Source organism: Nannospalax galili, unplaced genomic scaffold (genome assembly GCF_000622305.1).
Source record: "Nannospalax galili isolate Female #2095 unplaced genomic scaffold, S.galili_v1.0 scaffold185, whole genome shotgun sequence".
NCBI lineage: Eukaryota > Metazoa > Chordata > Mammalia > Rodentia > Spalacidae > Nannospalax > Nannospalax galili.
The window spans coordinates 2,377,766-2,397,842 of record NW_008355474.1 but is presented as its reverse complement, the minus strand read 5'-3'; the positions used below and the strand labels follow the sequence as shown (position 1 = coordinate 2,397,842).

The 20,077-nt window shown below is 46.7% G+C and overlaps 1 protein-coding gene across 2 annotated transcripts in view; it reads left to right on the top strand.

Annotated features, from left to right (window-relative positions):
• The window catches only part of Acan (aggrecan), a 71,420-nt gene that overhangs the window by 30,277 nt on the left and 21,066 nt on the right, over positions 1-20,077 (top strand). For both annotated transcript variants that reach the window (XM_029555958.1, XM_029555957.1), the window contains exons 2-11: positions 698-774; positions 3,247-3,630; positions 4,156-4,330; positions 5,585-5,712; positions 7,232-7,525; positions 8,854-9,255; positions 10,195-10,369; positions 11,028-11,155; positions 12,348-12,641; positions 18,084-18,296. In XM_029555958.1, the coding sequence (XP_029411818.1) occupies positions 705-774; positions 3,247-3,630; positions 4,156-4,330; positions 5,585-5,712; positions 7,232-7,525; positions 8,854-9,255; positions 10,195-10,369; positions 11,028-11,155; positions 12,348-12,641; positions 18,084-18,296 (2,263 nt within the window). In that variant the 5' untranslated portion in view covers positions 698-704. The remainder of the gene's footprint in view (positions 1-697; positions 775-3,246; positions 3,631-4,155; positions 4,331-5,584; positions 5,713-7,231; positions 7,526-8,853; positions 9,256-10,194; positions 10,370-11,027; positions 11,156-12,347; positions 12,642-18,083; positions 18,297-20,077) is intronic.

Sequence of the window (20,077 nt, the reverse complement as noted above, 5' to 3'; positions counted from 1 at the left end):
AGGGGGAGAAGCGAAGAGAATGAGTCAGGACTGGAAGTGGAAGCAGTGGGTCCCAAGAGCTTCAGGGGCTGGCAAGGAGGCCTGGGGGAGCTGGTGGGGTGTCCTCAGTTCACATGTTCAAGCCCCAGGAAGAACTGATATTTCAGGTCAAGTCTAAAGGAAGGAAAAACCAGCCAGAAGGCCATCAGGGAGGAAGTCTCCCTCCTTCAGGAGATGGTCCTTCTTTGTTCCATTCAAGCCTTCAGGTGGCTGGTTGAAGCCAACCCACACTGGGAATGGCAGGGCCACCTGTTTTACTCCGTCTACAGATTCTAGTGCTTAACTCTTGCAAAAACCCTCCCAGACACAACCAGAAAAACATGATCAAATACAAAAACAGGTGCCCAAGCCACCTGGGCACCCATGGTTCAGCTGACATGTATCATTAACCATCATGGGAATTCGTTAGGACGAGTCTCCGCTGCCCGGACAATGGGGGGTCTGTTTACTGGTCACCTTGGATTTAAGCTGAGAAATCCTTGGAGGTTTTCTGAGGAAAGGATTCTAGGAGGAAACACCTCACAAACCACCGCAGCCTCCTGGTATGATTTCAGAGCCTTGGGCATAGAGTCTATCACATGGCATCATAGACCGTATGATCTCTTCTACTTCACTGTGTGTAGTGTGTCCAAATAACACCTCTGCTCCCCTCTTCCAGGTGAACTATGACCACTTTACTCTTGGTCTTTGTGACTCTGAGAGTCGTCGCTGCAAGGCTCTCAGAAGAAGTTTCAGGTGAGAACATCGTCATGCATGGCTCCTTTATTCAATAGGGACTGAGTGCTGGGTTCTGAGTACAGGGTACTAAACCTGGTGCTGAAACAGTTCCCATTTTCCTGTCTCTTCCTGGCCTTGCCCCTTTCTAGCTGCAATAGGAGGGCACCCACGGCCGTATATACAACCCAGAGCCTGGTGTACATGCTTCAGCCCCTGGCTGCCCTCTAGCAAAGACAGTTACTGGGCCTCCTTCCCAGCACCCTGCCCTTGGGGATCTCACCCAGAACTGCCACACACTGAACATGGGACAGAGGAAAGACAGAGAAAGCAGGAAGGGATATCAAAGGGGAGAAAAGAACCTGAGGGACAGAGGGGAACTCCAGTAACAAGACTGGTCTCTGCTTTCTTGGAAGAGCCCCAGCCTGGTCTTATACATGTGGCAGTGGCAGGCCTTCTCTGTCTTTCACATAACCAAAGCCTCACCAATCAACATTCCACTAATTTCAAGATGGCTTTGACCCTAGAGTGGATGTACAGCCCTTAGATCCTAGCAAGGGAGACCCTCTGCCTCAACCTCCTCATCATAGGGAGAGTATGTAAGGCCAGCGGGGCTCATCCACCTAAGACTGCTCCCCCTCCTCGCCTTTAAACAATGCTCTGGATAGACAAAATGTCCAGAGTTCCTTGTCCATGAACATCCAAGCCATTTCCGAAGCCAATGTGGGTCTGTCTTCCTAACCTTGGTATGAACTCCTTTTCTACAGGCAGGAGAGAGGGGTTAAAAAATATGGGGTGTGGAAATACAGGATACGAGGACTGAGCATGTGTGTGAGACCTTCCCACTTCCCACCTCACAGTGGAGGAAACAAGAGGAGGCATGAGCCTGCCTCCTCCCAAGCCACTGTATCCCTATGGAAAATTCCAGGAATCTAAGGTCATCACGAAAGATTCCATAGTCAAACGGAAAGATACAGAATCTTCTATTTAGCCATATATTGACCTGACCACTTTTGCATATAGAGATGTGGGTAGCTGGACCTCTATTGGTGTGGTTGTTCAGGGATCCATGAATATCCAGATGTTGGCCATCACCTAAGGTGATGTGTCCACACCAGCAAACCAGTTCACTAAGGTTGATTGAGAGCTTTGACAACCACCAAGTTGGGCTCGACAGTAGCCTTCGGCTCTCTCCTCAGGACCACCACTGCAGAGCCAAGCTGTGGTCAGTGGCTCCAGGGCTGAGCAGCAGACAGAGGTGTTTGTGGAAGCAACAGTGAAGACTGTCCAGACATCAAAAGGTTCAGGCTAGACTCCAGACATTCCTGGGTCTCCCACCCTTACCTGACTATGTATCTGCCACCCACAACTTTCTTAAATATTTTTATTTCAACTTTAGCCTCCCATGAAAGAAAGGGTTCTATAAATTTAAGACTTGTCATGAAAGACACTGTGAGGAAGGCTATTTCCTTCCCACTCCAAGCAGATCTTTTCCAACAGGATTTGAGAAACACTGCATCTTCTCTATTGCTACACTCCATAATTTTGTATTGTCTAGTCCTATCTAGTCCCATATCCCTGGATCTGACTGTACAACCTACAGTCCCCTCACCTATTACCGCAGAAGCCCTATCCCCCTTACAAAGTGAAGCTAAGCCCAACATAGACCTTCCCAAATGAAATAGGTCTTTGAAGTTTTGCATTTCAAGTTTAAAAGTTGCTTTGAATTTTTTTATACCCCATAATAATTATTACACCCAAGGTGTTAATCAGTTTCCATCTCTGTGAGAAAATACCTCAGGAAAATAACTCGCCTGTGGCAAGGTAGAAATATCCTGGCTGAAAATGTGATAGGTGAGCTGTTTACCCAATGGCAGCCTCAAGCAGAGAGCAAGAGAGAGAGGAGGGGCCCAAGATGTGTCCGGGAACAAGATGTGTCCTTCAAAGTCACAAGCCTCCCCCAGTGATCTGCCTTCTTCCCATTTGTCCCTATCAAGCTATAAACTGGTCAGTGGGTTAATCCATTAATGAGGTTGACACCTTTGTAATCCAAAAATCTCTCAGTAACACTGCCAAACTTTCAATGCATATGGCTTTTATAGAGGATACTTCATAGCCAAACTATAACACCCCAATACAATTTTTTCCAAAATCTCTGAGTCAAGTATGTCACTCCAAGAAGAGAGGTCCTATTAATCTATGGTTTGGCCTTCCCTGGGCCACTCTAATTTGAGAGGCAGAGTAGTCTTAGGTGAGTGGTGTATATCCCACCCTCCTCCAGAACCCCTTTCTAGCTCTAGAGTTTATCTTAAGATGCAGAGACCAGAGGTATTAGGAAATGCTGCTCTGGAGAGGGTGTTTCGAAGCTCCCTGGGAATCCCCATACAGCAGTGGTCTGAATTTGGGCCTCTCAGATGACTGTATTTCCAAAAGGCCTGTCAGGGGGCTGGTGGTCTTAACAGATCTGTCTCTCCTTCTTTCCCTTCCCCACAGACCATGACAACTCGCTGAGTGTGAGCATCCCTCAACCATCCCCACTGAAGGTCCTCCTAGGGACCTCTCTCACCATCCCTTGCTATTTCATCGACCCCATGCACCCTGTCACCACTGCCCCCTCCACTGCCCCCCTCACTCCGAGAATCAAGTGGAGCCGTGTTTCCAAGGAGAAGGAGGTGGTACTGTTGGTGGCCACTGAAGGGCAGGTGCGAGTCAATAGCCTCTACCAAGACAAGGTGTCACTGCCCAACTACCCAGCCATCCCCAGTGATGCCACCTTGGAAATCCAGAACCTTCGTTCCAATGACTCTGGGATCTATCGCTGTGAAGTGATGCATGGCATTGAGGACAGCGAGGCCACCCTGGAGGTCATAGTGAAAGGTGAGGATCTCCCACAGGGATGCCATGCTACAGCCTCACCCTGTGGATGGCTTTCACACTCAGTTCCTTTATATAGCCATTTACCCCTCAGCTAAGCTGCTCAGCCTTCATTACTTTCTCTAACTTGGGGCTAGTAATGACACTCTCTGTGAGATTTGCTGAGTAAATACATCCTGGCAAAAATCATAGTAAATGGCAGTTTTGGTTTCTCAGGTCCTCTGCACGAGCAGACAGTGCTCTTAACCACTGAGCCATCTCTCCACTCCCAGAACTTTCTTATTGTCAAAATTATCCTAGGTATTCAAAACGGAATGCCTTGTGAGGTAGTGAGCTTTGGAGGCTGGTGTGGGGAGTGTGGTGGGGTGGGGGCAGTGACCCACCAAAGGCAAAAGGACTATATACAAATTCAGAAAAGGAAACTATGTCAGCCTAAACTGGATAGCTCTAAGGTCCCCAGATCTTAATAACCAGAGGTTGCACCTGACTGGCTTCTCCCCCGCCCCCAACCACCCGTGTCTCCCGAAGGTATCGTGTTCCACTACAGAGCCATCTCCACACGCTACACCCTCGACTTTGACAGAGCACAGCGAGCCTGCCTGCAGAACAGTGCCATCATCGCCACACCTGAGCAGCTGCAGGCTGCCTACGAGGATGGTTTCCACCAGTGTGACGCTGGCTGGCTGGCCGACCAGACAGTTAGGTGAGAAGCCAGCCCCCAACAGAGAAGCTGTCAGAGCTCAGGGCCAGGTGTCAGAGGCCAGGTGTAGGCCCAGTAGAGGAGGCATAGATAATGGGGTAGGACATTGGCCAGTTCTGAGCTGGTGTCAGTGTGACCCTGTGGCCAGCCTAGATTAAGGGGCTGGGCCAGGGGCCAGCCTTGCTAACACATATACTCAGAGTCCCATTCCAGATTCCCATCATCCTCTCTCACAGAATAGGTTGCTAACAGCCTTGCTCTAAACTTTATGCTTCTCTCTTTTCTTTTGCCAAGATGTCTTCGCTTCCTGGTTTGTTTAACTTTGGAGTTTTATTTTTGTAAACAACCCTAAATACTTTCTGTTTGCAATAAGGTAAGACATACATAAATCAAACATCTGGGTACATCTTTTCCTGATTGGGCCCTGAGGGCCATGTGCAAAGCAGGGCAGAAAAAGGCCTGCCTAAGGGGTCTCAGTGTAGCGTAGCAAGCCTGTGAAGACAGACCATTCAACCCATGTGCATCATAGCACCATCCCCAAAATCCATCACTACAAAGCCTCAGGGAGATAGTGTTGCAATCTTGGGTAGGCTAGGAGATCTTAGGACACAAGACTGTATAGGACACTAACCATAAAAATCAGGAAATAAACAAACTGAGACAACAGTCTAACATGGCAAGAGTCCACAGTCCACACACTGGCCTCAGAAAGATGTAGGCTCACATTCCAACATTGGCATTTGAAGCTGTGTGATCTTGAACACATCATTTAATATCTCTGGATCTTAGTTTCTTTAAGTGTAAAATAGAGTCCAGCCCCTGCCTTGATAGGTGGGCATGGGATTCAGCTGATTCAGAGTGGGCACCAGGGCCAAATCCAACCCACCCTTTGCTGCTGTGAAGTTTTATTGCAACCCAGCCATGGCTGCTTGGCTCTGTTGCTGCTTTGTGATACTGTAATGAGAGAGTTGTCATCACAGAGGCAAAAACTGGCACAAACCCACAAGATTCACTGTCTGGTCTTTTTTGGGAAGTGTGGGCTTCTGAGAGAATGTTTGCTATCAGTAGTACTCAATACCAGGAGCTGCCTTAACTCATGAGTAGCTTTAAGACTGGAGAGACAGCCACATTCAAAGAAGATTTGAGTGGAAGTAGTATTAAGCCTTTGTCTCATCCTATGATGGAGGAGACTATATACATCAGCCTTGGGCTTTCCTCTGTCCCCAGTGTCACACTCCCACTTTGGACTCCCAACAGGTACCCAATCCACACTCCCCGGGAAGGTTGCTATGGAGACAAGGATGAGTTTCCTGGAGTGAGGACATATGGCATCCGAGACACCAATGAGACCTATGATGTGTACTGCTTTGCCGAGGAGATGGAGGGTGAGGCTACATCACCCACCAGAAGGAAGCCAACTCCCTTCAAGATCCCTTTCCCACCCCTACCACCCTGCTGACATTTGGGGCAACTGTACAAGGCCTCCCCTGTGCTGAAGCCCTTTCTCAGAGTCTGTCACACTTGGTCCTCCTCTGCCATGAAGAAGGGTGGTCTCTTGCTGGATCTCTCATTGTCCACTTTAGAGAAGGTCTCAATGACCCCAAACATCTGCAAACTATGTGGTGCTACCACCAAGCCCCTATACCCATAGTCCCCTGGGGCTGCCCCTCCTAGCCAGAACCTCAGCAACTGTGGCCAGTCCATCCCTGTCTTAAGATCCACAGTGTCATCAAAGCCCAGCTATGGACTGGGGTATAGAATGCCTTGTCTAGCATGGGCCAGGCCTTAGGCTTTACCCCCATCCCTCAGGAGGGACACTGAGGCCACTCTAGGGGCCCAGCAGCCATGTTCCCCAGGAACACTCTGCCCAGCCACCCTCTGTCCACGTCGCTGCCCCCAGCTCAAAGTCTTACCCCAGGCCTTTCAATGGGAAGTTGAGGGAGGGACCTAGATTGTTTCTGTTTTATAAGGATACTAATTTTGAACACAGGGTCACCCTGGCATGTAAATGACCCCCTTCTCCCATATGCACCCATCACCTCTCTGGAATCCCATACACACTCTATGTACACCCCTCATAGTCCCCAACCTCCTCCAGCTGGAAGAGAAGTGGTAAAGACATGGACCAACTTTCTAACCCCCACAGCCCCTTTCCTCAAGGAGTTCTCATCCCAAGAGCTGAAAGCCTTGTCATCTTTAGGTGACAAGTATTTGTGTTCCTATGTTTGGCTAAACATGGCCAAATACAAGTCAGTCAGAGTGCCACCAAGCAAGAGCACCTAGAACTACCCCAGGAGTAAACACATGCCCACCTCCTCTCCCTCCACAACTACTTCCATCCCCACCCAACCCTCAAGCACAATCTTGCCAGGTTTTAGGAAATACTAAAAAGCTCATAGAGCCCAAATTATTCCATGATGGCCTCTGTGGAGGCTACAGACCCCAGTTTTAGGACCAGTGCTCTAGGAGGTCAAAATCTGAGGCCTGTTTTTCCCATCAGAGTTTGAGTTTTGGATTGTTGTCTGGGAGTGGGCAGTGCCTCCGTTCACGGGAAAGCTCCCCTAGTGGTGAAAAGATGACTAGCCAGCAGCGGTGCTTCCTCCAGGGTTTTCAGTTGCTCCACGATTTGCCTTATTGGCAGGTTTTGTTTTGTTTTTTGTTTTGTTTTGTTTTGTTTTGTTTGGGGGGAAGTGAGATGAGGGGGCTGGTTCCTTGTTAGGAGACAGATATCCTGCTCAAAAGTCCAGAAAAGGATGGACAGTGGGGAGCTATAGGCAAGCTGTGAAACACTAACATGTGGGGCCAAAGCTAAAAGGACAAACTTGGAGGAAGCGTGGAGCCCTTGGAAACACAGGCAGAGAAATGGGTGCTAACCCCTCACCCAATGTGATGTGTCCCTCACAGGAGAGGTATTTTATGCCACGTCCCCAGAGAAATTCACCTTCCAAGAGGCGGCCAACGAGTGCCGGCGGCTGGGTGCAAGGCTGGCCACCACGGGCCAGCTCTACCTGGCTTGGCAGGGCGGGATGGACATGTGCAGTGCCGGCTGGCTGGCCGACCGCAGCGTGCGCTACCCCATCTCCAAGGCCCGGCCCAACTGCGGTGGCAACCTCCTGGGCGTAAGGACCGTGTACCTACATGCCAACCAGACAGGATACCCAGACCCCTCCTCCCGCTACGACGCCATCTGCTACACAGGTGAGGGTGGAGGTGGGAAGGGGGTTCTCATCAACAAAATAAGTCCCATTAAGATCACTGAATTCCTGAATTCCATATTTTTAGCATCTTTTCCCCCATTTTCACTGGTTCCCAAGGTAGAGATGATGTCTCATCGGATTCACACAGAACAGGGTTTTAAATATGTGCTTCAGAGTCTGCTTTTCCAGGTTTGGATTGTAGCACTTTGGCTTTCCTGAACAACCTTGGGGCAGTGGAGTCACTGAACCGCTCCTCCAATGGGCACGAGCCCACAGGAGGATGCTGTTACCTTCCCTTTTAATTTGGATGAGCTTAAACGGAGGGCCAGAGTGTTTCTGAAAGAGTAGGGGAAAACTAGGGGACTTCGTTTTGAAAAATAAGGCTAACATTTTTTGAAAAATAAGGCTAACTTCTGTTTAACACACTTTAGGTTATTATAATTAACTGCTAATTATTGGAGGGAAAAATAAATGGGTAAGATGTTGGATAAATTTTACCAGTCGGTGACCATACAATGACAGCTCATTTTGGTTTGATTCTACAGCCTGATCTTACATGAAGAGGGACTCCCCGCTCCCTAAAGCCTCTCTTCACCTTTTGAGTCTCAGCCACTCTTTGGAAGTATCATCCTCATGAACATCCTTTTTATTTATTTGTTTTTAAGTATTATTTATTTATTAACTGCCAGTCCCTTCTGTGTCTATGATCACGAGAGTAAGCAATTCTCCAACACCTTTATCAATCTCCTGAACCACCTCTGCAGAATTCTATGATCTCCCTTTAACACTGATTTACATTAGACTCTCAGTAAGGTGCTCAGAAGATGGGCAAAGTGGAGGCTTGGGTTGAGTGGGAAAGGAGGCTGAGATGGGAACTAATTTTATAAGCAGTGGGCTGGTTGATCAATATATTGTGAGTATCCTAATTCCTCCATCTGCAAATTCAACCAACCTCAGATTTCTATGGGTATCTGTAATTGTATCATGCTCAATATATACAAACTTTTCTTGTCATTATTCCCCAAACAAAACAGTATAACAACTCTTGGCACAGCACTTGAACGATATTGGGTATTGTAAGTAATCGAAAGATGATTTAAGCATACCAGTGGAGGTGCATAGGTTATATGAAGGACTGGAGCATCGGCAGAGTTTGGCATCTGGAACCAGTGCCCTGAGAGTACGGAGGAGCTACTGAACTCAGACAGCTGAGGCCCTTGTACAGTGCCTGGGTCTAACCAGGTGGAAGGATATGGGGCACACTCACCTCTCATCCCCTCAAAACAGTCCCAAGCTCAGTGACTGAAGTTTGCCTTTGTCCCGTCCCAGGTGAAGACTTTATAGACATCCCAGAAAACTTCTTCGGGGTTGGTGGTGAGGACATCACCATCCAGACAGTGACCTGGCCGGATGTGGAGCTACCCCTGTCCCAGAATGTCACAGAGGGAGAAGCCCGAGGCAACGTGATCCTCACTGCAAAGCCTATCTTTGATATGTCCCCCACCATCCTGGAGCCAGAAGAGCCCCTCACATTTGTCCCTGATATAGGAGCCACAACTTTCCCTGAGGCTGAGAACAGGACTGAAGAGGCCTCCAGGCCCTGGGGTCTTCCAGAGGAAGTCACACCAGGGCTGGGCTTTGCCACGGCTTTCACCAGTGAGGACCTGGTGGTACAAGTGACAATTGCCCCCGGTGCAGCTGCAGTTCCTGGGCAGGCCCACTTGCCGGGGGGTAAGTGCATTCCCAAGGGGACAGGCAGGGCTGTCATGTCCACTTTTTAACTACAAATTAACTTCAAATGAAGTCACGTATGAAAAACATGGTCTATATCAGGCAGATGAAAGTGCCATGTGGTTCTACACAAAACAGACCCACTTGAAAACCACTGTTCTGGGTGACCCTGTGACTTTGCCCAGCCTTGTCCCTCCTGCCAGGATAACAATCAGCAAACATTAGTCAGCAGGCCGAATGCAGCTGTTTTGGTATGGCCCATGAACTAAGAATGCCCCCACATTCTTAATTAGTTGAAGAGGGGGAAGTCAATAGAAGGATATCTTGTGACACGTGAAAATTATGTAAGTTTCAAATTTCAGTGTCTAAAAACAAAACTTGATTGTAACAAAGTCAGATCTTCTTGTTAATATTTTGCCTATGGCTAACAGGATGATTGGAGCTGAGCTGAGCAATTGTAACAAAAATCTCCTGACCAGTCACTGAGCCTACTATAGAGGTCTGAATATGGTAGCACATGCCTGTAATCCTAGCATTCCAGAAGTTGAAGCAGGAGGATTCTGAGTTTGGTACTAGTCTGTTTCAAGGAGAAAGAAAAAGCCTGATATAGTTATTATCTAGCTCTTTCTGGAGAATGCTTTCAGCCCCTGGGCTGGGCAGATGGTATTCCCTTAATAGATGTCATTCAGCAGAGTCTAACTGCTCCCCAAATGGAAATCTCTAAACAGAAAGGACATTCTGGTGTGATTTCCATAAAGGGTCTTTGGGGACCATACAGATGGACGTTGCCACCTTCATGATGTCACCAAGTGGGGCAGGACTTCAGCCGGAATTGCCCAGCTAAATCCATTGTCTGAATGAAGGAGGTAGGCTTAGCACAGGCCCTTCTTGAATCAGTTTAATTACCTCTGTCTCCTTCTCTTCTCTCCTCCCCACCAGGGGTTGTGTTCCACTACCGCCCAGGCTCCACTCGCTACGCTCTGACCTTTGAGGAGGCACAGCAGGCCTGCATGCGCACTGGGGCGGTCATGGCCACACCTGAGCAGCTCCAGGCTGCCTATGAGGCAGGCTATGAGCAGTGTGATGCTGGCTGGCTGCAGGACCAGACTGTCAGGTGAAGGGCAAGCTTGTCCCTCCCAACCCCAACTGAGAAGTCCCCAGTTTGGCATGACATTTAGCACAGCTAATGAGCTCATTAATGACTGCATAGCCCCCTAAATTTCACACACACCCCAAACCAAGGCATATTCTGAAAGATGATGTTGGGTTCTGGGCTATGTCAGGTTTGTTTTATATCATTTTTAAAATTTATGCATGTGGATGGGTGTGTGTATATGAGAGTATGTCCCATGTATGTAGATGCCTGTAGAGGCCAGAGGAGGATCCCCTGGAGCTGGAATTATAGGTGGTTGTGAGCCACCCAAAATGGGTGCTGGGAACAAAACTTGAGTCCTCTGGAAGAGCAGCAAGCACTCTTAACTGCCGAGCCATCTCTCTGGCCCTATGTCAAGTTCTTAGTCATTCCCCTACAACAGAGCAAACAGAGGAGGCCCCTACTCTAGAGACCCCCTTCAAGTAACTCCATCCCCTCCAGCTTGGCATAGTGCCCTCCTATATAATGGACACTCTTCTGAAGTCAGGGGCCCCACAACTTTCCTCCAGCTGCTCAGGAGACTTGCTGTGTGGGCACACCGTCTCCAACAGACAACCCAAGACATACCCCCCCAACCCTCAGGATGGGCCCCTCATCCTCTTCCCATCCTCTTTTGCAGATACCCCATTGTGAGCCCACGGACCCCATGTGTGGGTGACAAGGACAGCAGCCCTGGGGTCAGGACCTATGGTGTGCGCCCATCATCAGAAACCTATGACGTCTACTGCTATGTGGACAAGCTCGAGGGTACAGGCCACTTTCTCACACTGAGGGACCTAGACAGGCAGGGGTTGAGAGGGAGACAGAGTAGAGGGAAGGAATTACCACCACCCACGCTGCCCTGTTCCCATCCAGAGTTCCAGGTAGAAAGAAGGCCCTCCTGGGCCCTCTAAAATTCAATTTCCTTCTCCCAGTCAAAGGCTCATATGATTCCCACACCCTCAGTGTTATAAGGTAATGCTGCCTCTCTAAACAGCAGTGAGTTCAGTGGGTAAATTGATCAATTTATTATAAATAAATGTTCTACATGCCATCTGCTTACTGGAGCGTCCCAAGGCCCATGAATAAATCAAAAGCTCTGAGAAGCTCTGCAGTCCTCTTTAACTCTCTAACCAAGCTTATTCAACCTTCCTTTTGTTTCACTTTTAATTTCCATGGAAGTCAACAAACTGCTTTTCTACTGAACCCAACTTGAGAAATGCCCATGTTCTAGAAAAGCTTCAGCACTGCCACTCATTTCAGAACCCTGGGCAGTTTGTTTAACCTCTGTAAGCCTCAGTTTCCTCATCTGTAAAATGGGGTAGACTTACCCATACAGAGGTTTTTCAAGGTATTGCTTGAGATATAAGAGAAGAGTGTGTGGCACAGTGAGTTCTATGTAGACACGAGCTTCCATCTTCCTAACCCAGACAGGATGGGCACCTGGGTGCTCTGTGGGTGCTGGAAATGGGGGTCAGGTCCACAGCAGTCACTGTGCTCCAAGAGAGAGCATGGTTGGGGGTAAGTGCATGGGGGGTAAGTGCATGGAGGGTGAGCACATGGGCGCTCTAGCCGGCCACCTGTCCTAATCGGGGGAGGGACGTTTAGGTGGAACTGGAAAAGAGAAGGGGGTAGAAACCAGTTCCCCATGGAGTGGCTAGCTCAGCCCAGCTTGACCACGACACTGTCTTTTTTAGCCCCAAGTCTCAGAAAAATTCCCAGCCAGTACAAACTGGAGCAGCTGGTCTCTATTTCCCAGGGTTCCAAGAGATCTAAGAGGTGTGGCCTGGGAGAAGTGTGACTGAATGAATAGGGCTGGTGTCTACACGAGTGTATACCACATGGGTGGGGAACAACCCTAGTAAGCAAGGTAGGGGTGCCAGGAGCTCTGTCCCTGGGTGAACAGAGCTATTCTGGTGGCACACATGGAAGGTCACATTACCACTGTCTCTGTCCTTAGGAGAAGTGTTCTTTGCCACAAGCCTGGAGCAGTTCACTTTTCAGGAAGCGCTGGCATTCTGTGAAGCCCAAAATGCTACCCTGGCCTCCACAGGCCAGCTCTATGCAGCCTGGAGCCGTGGCCTGGACAAGTGCTATGCTGGTTGGCTGGCTGATGGCAGCCTCCGCTACCCCATCGTTACTCCTCGGCCTGCCTGTGGGGGGGACAAGCCAGGTGTGAGAACTGTCTACCTCTACCCAAACCAGACTGGCCTACCAGACCCACTGTCCAGGCATCATGCCTTCTGCTTTCGAGGTATGATCTTCACCTCTCCTCCAGCACTCCCTCTGCCTGAGAGGGCTTCTGTAGGCTCTGCCTCCTGGCCCCTGCCCACTGTGGCTACCTATCAGAGCAAGGAAAAGAAAGGTCCTGCTGGAGCTGGGCAGGGGCAGTTCAGAAGCCAGCATGATTCTAGTTGTTGATCCCAAGGCACATGCACATGTGCACACACAAACACATACACACAAACACTTGGACTTTCAGATCAAGTGAATCAAGGCTAGAGATGCAACTCAGTTGGTAGAGTGCTTGCCTAGCATGCAAAAGGCCCAGGATTTGATTCCCAGTATTACGTAGAATAGATGAAGTTCAAGGTCATCCTTGGCTATATAGTGAGTTAGAGGGCAGCCTATACTACATGAGACCCTGTTTCAAAACAACAAAAGATTAGGCAGACTGAACTTGGATTTTTGGCTGTGCTGCTTAATAGCTCTGTGATCCTAGACAAATGGCTTAACTTCTGTCTTCCTCTGCTTCATCCACAAATAGTGACAAAACAGTTCCTACTTCAGGGGTACAGAGATGGCTCAGTGGTTTAGAGCCCTGGCTGCTCCTGCAGAGGACCTGGGTTCAATTCCTAGCACCCACATGATGTTTAACAGCCATCCGTAGCTCCAGTTCCAGGGGATCTGACATTCTCATCTGACCTCCACAGGCATTGCACTTACCTACATGCAGGCAATACACTCATATACATAATAAAATAGAAATAATAAAATGTTTTAAAAATTAGTTCCTACTTCAAAGAAAGTTGCATACAGATATTAACTAGGATAGTATACGTGATGCACCTCATGTGTATGTGTGTGCTACATACTGTTTTAATTTGAACACTCTGGTCAAAATCTTTCCTACTTGTATTTCTTTTTTTTCCATAATAAATTCCTTTTGTTATTAGAATGAACACATTCAAATGACAAAAAAGTACAGCAGTTAATTCACAAACCATCAATAGTCTTCTTGTCATCAAGTTACGGTATATAACAGTATTGCTGTATTTTTATGTGACTGGTTATGCAGTGGGTTTGTTTTCAACAGCATCACCACAAACATATGGGTCCCGTGTTATACTACGGTGTTCAAAGGCTGTGATGTCACTGGGTGATCTAGCTAGCTTTCTGTTGCTGTGACAGAAACACTGTAACCAAAAGAACTTAGGGGAAGAAAGGGTTTATTGTATCTTACTTTTCCAAGTGACAGTCTACCACTTAGGGAAGTCAGGCAGGGACTCAAGGCAGGAACCTGGAGCAAGAACTAAAGCAGAGACCATGGAGGAATGTTGCTTACTGGCTTGCTCTCCTGACCTATGCTCAGCCTGCTTTTTTTAAAAAAATTATTTATTTGGTGGGCGTGGTGGCGCACACCTTTAATCCCAGCACTTGGGAGGCAGAGGCAGGCAGATCTTTGTGAGTTCGAGGCCAGCCTGGTCTACATAGTGAGTTCCAGGACAGCTGGGGCTACGGGGTGACCCTGTTTCAAAAAGACAAAAAAATTACTTATTGAGAATATCATACAGGGATATAAGCATGTAAGGTGTTTTGATCAAATCCATGCCCACTCCCTCCCCTCCAACTCCTCCCATATCTCCCCATCACTATTTTCTGATAACTTCATGTGCTCTTCTTTTTTTTAATGGGGCTTTTGGCTACTCTAACATTGCCCCTCTGAAGAGGTAACCCTAAAATCTTTTAAGGATTAGATAAGAGCTCCCAAATGCTTTTGACATTTTTGGCCTTTGGAACAAAGTATGTCGCTAAGAGGCCCAAGGACATTTTGACTTTTAGCCAATAAATTGGCTACTTTTCCTTGGGGTCTTTTTACACTAACTGTCTAGCCAATTCCTACCTCACATTCTTATCACACCATCCTCTGAAGAGGTTACCCAGCTTTTGTATATGGAATCTGGATGCAGACCGCTCTGGCTTCTTCCATGCTGAACAGGGATGCAGGGTGAGGCAACTGGAGTACCCCTTCAGTGAGTCTATCTAAAAGACTCTCAAATTGCATAACTCTTATCTGTAAGGGGAAAAGAAAGTCTTTGACTGGTGAATAGGAGATGTGAAGGAGAAGTAAAGGCAAGAGTAATTAGCATTACACATTCTAGACAGGGAACTAGAAAAAAGTCAGAACAGGGCAAATTTCAAATGTTCACATTAGAGTCCACTGGAATTTCTTGATGAGAGCTTCCAAAAACATCTCCCTATTGGGTTCCTCTCATTTTTCTTTTGTCTGCCAAGGTTGGACTTGAGAGTAATGGATTCAGGATTTGCTTTCAGGCATTTTGATAGCTGTTGGAGTAAGGTTAGAATCAGTGTCAGTTCCCTCTCAAAGGCTTCTAGATAGGGGGAGAAAACAAGCGTGGCCATCATTTTAGAACAATAGTGTGTTGTTTCCCTTAGCTACAGGGCACTACAGTATTGCAGACCAAGATTTGAAGTCTTACATCTGAGCAGCACTTTCTGATTCAGAACAAAATCATCAATGAGAAATAATTGTCTAAATAACTTTTTATATGGACTTAAGCCTAATGTCTGAGACATGTAATCCCTTGAGCTCAAAGAAATATATTGAGTACTTTACTCTTTGGTTATACTTTCCTTTTGGGTGTTTAAGACCATACAGTTGGCCCATACAGTTAAACTGATTATAAATAAATCAATTTATATTTACACTTAAGGTCGTTTGAGGATCTGTTCCTCAGGGGTCACATGGGCTTGGGAGGAGTCCCTGGCGCCTTTCTTTTACCAATTCCATCTATGTGAAGATAAATCAAAGGTCCTGCTCAACCATGGCTGGCTTCACTTGGAAGCATGGAGGAAATGTTTCTTCTTGGTTGACCCTCCTCTTTGTAGACTGGACACTGGCTCAAGCCCATCTGGTGGGGTCTCCATGACCTCCCTGAACAAGAGGACCACAGTTACAGGACATTTTGAGAGATGCCCCATAGTCCCCTGGAACTTAGTCGACCTTGGAGGGCAAGGGGCAAACACTGTCCTTTAAGTCCCTCTGACCAAATTAGTATAGGCCTCAAAGTATGGCTGTTAAACATTCAATAAGGTTAGTTCCACTAGCCTGGTGCTTTTAATTACCATGTGCTATGTAGATAAAGCTTGGGTAAAAAAAAACAAATGTTCTCAGATAAACCTTGACTAGATATATATTTTATTCCTTAAACTAGCTGACTAAACTATGACCTTAGAAATTTTAACAGTATGTGTATATTATTTTTGTCTCATCCTTTGTATATCATAACAAACCTACACAGACCTTCATCACTTCTTTAGGCTGTCTCATTCTTTCTATTTTAGAAAATATATCCATTCCTATATCCTTTTAACATCTTTTACATTCTCATTTTCTTTTTTAATAATTATAAGACATAACATTAAGAAATAAATTTTTCATCTGTTGTGAGAATTTTTTTCCTTGGGATACTAAGCAATGCTTATTCCCTTTTAGGGTTCTAGTGTCAAACCAATGTTTGATTAAAGTTTTACTGGGGAACCAATAAATTTAGTGAGCTTACTGAGTCCTACTTATAGTTCATGATGAGTTTAATCAAATAATTCTAGCATTCTTTGTCAAGCACAGTCATTTGCATGCTTAACTGAACCATGCTAGGCACACACAACCATGTCCCATTTCCTAGTTTGCATCTCCATTGCTGTGATAAAACACTGACCAAAAGCAGCTTGGAGAGGAGAGAGTTTATTACAGCTTCCAAGTTACAGTCCATCCTTACGAGCAGGGCAAATGTTGAAGTCAGGAGTTTGCAGCAAAAGCCAACAGAGGAACACGACTTACTGGCTTAACCCCTCTGGCCTGCTCAGCTACCATTTTATCCAGCCTGGTCCCACCTGCCCAGATGGCACTGTCCAGTGAGCTGAACCCTTCTACATCAATTAGCAGTCAAGAACATGCCCCATAGGCATGCCCACAGGCCATTTTGATGAGGAAATTCCTCAGCTGAAATTCCCTCTTCCCAGGTAACTCTAGGTTGTATCAAGTGGACAACTGAAGTTAAGTATGACATGGGCCATGAAATACCAGTTAGACCTCTGAGAGTGATACCATCAAGCACTAAAGCAGGCTGGTCACAGTGTAGCCAAGGCAGTACTGGTCTCTGACTGGATGAATTCACAGCATCCATATAGGGCTTGCATGCACCTACCAGAATGGAGAGTATAGACTATTGTAGGCTGTGTTTTCTACATTACACATCAAAGATGAGTATCCTCACAATTTCCTGTGAATCTAAAATTATTTTTAAAGATATATTTTTATTATTTTTAATTATATGTATAAGGGAGCAATATGTGCACAAAAGAGGATGAGACATTAGATCCCCCTGGAGCTGGAGTTGTGGCAGTTGTGAACCACCAATGTGGCTTCTGGGAACCAAACTCAGGTCCTCTGTAAGATTAATACATGATTTTAATCACTGAGATATCTCTTCAGCACCCCAAAATTATTTTTAAATAAGGAAAAAAAACTAATGACCTCCAAGTTTCCCAGACCTTAGGAACATCTGGGTTTTAACTTTTTTTTTTATTTTGAGACAGAATTTCAGGCTGCTGAGGCTGGTCTTGAACTCCTGATCCTCCTGTCTCCACCTCCCAAGTGCTAGTATTACAGGCATGTGTCACTATGCCCTGCAAGGGGCACCTTTTAAAACATCTGTTCAGTCACACATGGTAGCACACACCTGCAATCTCAGCAATCAGGAGGCTAAGGCAGGAGGATTGCCATAATTTGAGGCTGACTTGAGCTGTATAGGGACATCTTGCCTCAGTGAACTCAGCCTCATTTTTATCCTGTAGAGAAGTTGATTCCTTCTTGACCTCCCCCAGGCTGCTGCCTTCTCCCAAAACAGAAGTTATTCAATTAGTGAATCCTGCCATCATCCTGTCCTCTACAAATGCCAGGATAGCTATATGGAATTTAAAGATATTCCTCCTTTTTAGGCACACTCAGAACTTACCTGTGCCTCCAAGATGATCAGATCTTGAATTCAAAGATTAGCTCTGCCACTTCTAAGTCATTGACCTTGGGAAAGTCACATAATGTTTCTTCTCCACTTGTTAAATGGAAATTTCATCTTTGTCATAGGCTATTGTGAGGTAAAAAGGGTTTATATACATAAAGGCTTTAGAGCAATGCCAACAACGTATGATTGACTGTAGAGGGAGATACCACTAAGTTGCTAGGAGCAGAGGCTATATGGTGACATTATACAGTAGATACAAATGGCAAACAGTCAACTCGATGATCTGGAGTGGGGGTCAGCAAGGCACTGGGGTAGCAAGGCTCTTGCAGTCAAGGTACACCTCAGAATCCTCTTGCCCCTCTATCCTAGAAAGGCTGGCCATGGATGGTTCTCTGACAAGGCCAGGGCCTCATCTCCCACATCTTCTTTAGGTGTGTCAGGGGTGCCCTCTTCAGAAGAAGGTGTTACGCCCACGCCATCCTCTGAGGTAGAGGATTGGATCATCGTCACTCGAGTGGGGCCTGGTGTGGCTGCTGTCCCTGAGGAGGAAGTGACAACTGCAGTTCCAGGTTTCACCACTGAACCAGGAAACCAGACAGAATGGGAATCAGCCTACACCCCAGTAGGCACATCCCCACTGCCAGGTGGGTTTGGCCAGGCTCTGGGATGTGCCTGAAGCCACACACACCCATGGTGTGCACAGGTGAGGTGGGAGTAGTCGGGGAACCCTGCCTGGAGCCCCTGCTGTTTCTTCAGCCTGGGTATGCCATCAGGTCAACTTGGTCATCCTAGCTGGCCTGTAAGATGTGCCTCACAGCAACAAGGAAGGTCTTGTCTATAAACGTTCCCACCACGACACACATACACTCCCTATTTCTTTTCCTTTATTTCTCCAGCAACCCCCAAACCCAGCTCTGGGGTAAGCAGGGGACCTTCAGTCACTGTCCCTGTGTATGGACAGCTCTACTCTAGCCTGCTTTTTAAAATTACACTTTTCCCATGCATGTGAGCATACATGTATGCACCTATACAGCATAGCATGGAAGCGGAGGTCAGAGGGCAACTTGCAGGAGTCAGTTCTCTCCTTCCACCATGTGGATTCCCAGAACAGCTCAGGTTGTGGGGCTTAGCAGCAGGCACCTTTGAGCCATCTTACTAGCCCCTGCCCTAGCCTTTTAATCTCTGTAGGATGATCTCCATCCAATAGAATGAAAATAACCAGGAAGGTGGTGACAGTTAGAAGTTGGGCCATGACCTGTCTCCTCATTTTTCCCTTTCCATGGCCTTCTTTTGGGTCAGGCACAGCCAGAACTTCCTGAACTCTCTCTGCATTACATCAGATGGGACTAAAGAGGATGAAGGAAACAGTTCCCAAACCTTGATCCTAAGATCAAGTTTGTTGAGTTTTTGGTTTGGTTTTGTTTCTCAATACTAAAGATTAAACTCAGGGCCTAACACATGCTAGAAAAGTATTCTACAACTGAGCTATATCCTCAGCCCTCTATTTCTTAATTTTTAGAAAAGATTTATTCTATGTATTTGCAGGCGTGTGTGTGTGTGTGTGTGTGTGTGTGTGTGTGTGTGTGTGTACACATACCTGTGTGTGAGTGTCCTCAAAGCCAGAAGAGGGCATTGGGTCCTCTGAATCCAGAGTTATAGGCAGTTTGAGCCTCCTGTTATGAGTCCTGGGAAATGAACTCTGGTCTTCTGCAAAAATAAGCACTCTACTGAGCCATTTCTCTAGCCTTTACTTTTTTATTTTGAGATATGGTCTCAACCAGGCTGACCTTGAACTTACAACCCTCCTGCCTCAGCCTCTGAAGTAGCTAGGATTATAGGCCTGTACCACCAGGCCCTGTTGTAAGTGGTTTTGAAAAAAAAAAAAAATGGAAACCGTCAAGAGAAAATAATGAAACCATGTTTAAAATGGAGAAGCTGTTTTTCTTTTCTTCTCTCATGGGTTAATAAAAGGCAAGCATGGAGGGTTGCTGCATGCATATTTAAGCACTCAGTAAACAAATAGCTGCACCCTCACTTGTGGTTTTGAAAAAAAAAAAAACAACAAAAAAAAAACAATGGAAACCGTCAAGAGAAAATAATGAAACCATGTTTAAAATGGAGAAGCTGTTTTTCTTTTCTTCTCCACTTTCCAGATCCTCTGTAATAGGGACCTCTGTAAAATTTAATGCACGGTATGAACAGTACCACCTGGTCTTCCTGGCCTGAAAGGGCTTGTAAAAACAGCTCCCAAACCCAACCACGAGCTCCTGTGTCCACAGAAGGTTAGGGTGGAGGCTGGGAATTTACTTGTTGACCAAGATCCTAAGAGATGCTAGGGATGCTAGTCCAGGGACCACACTCTGAAAACAATGGGTTTAGATACAAAAGATAACATGGACATATTTGAAGGGGAACCTTGGTTTTC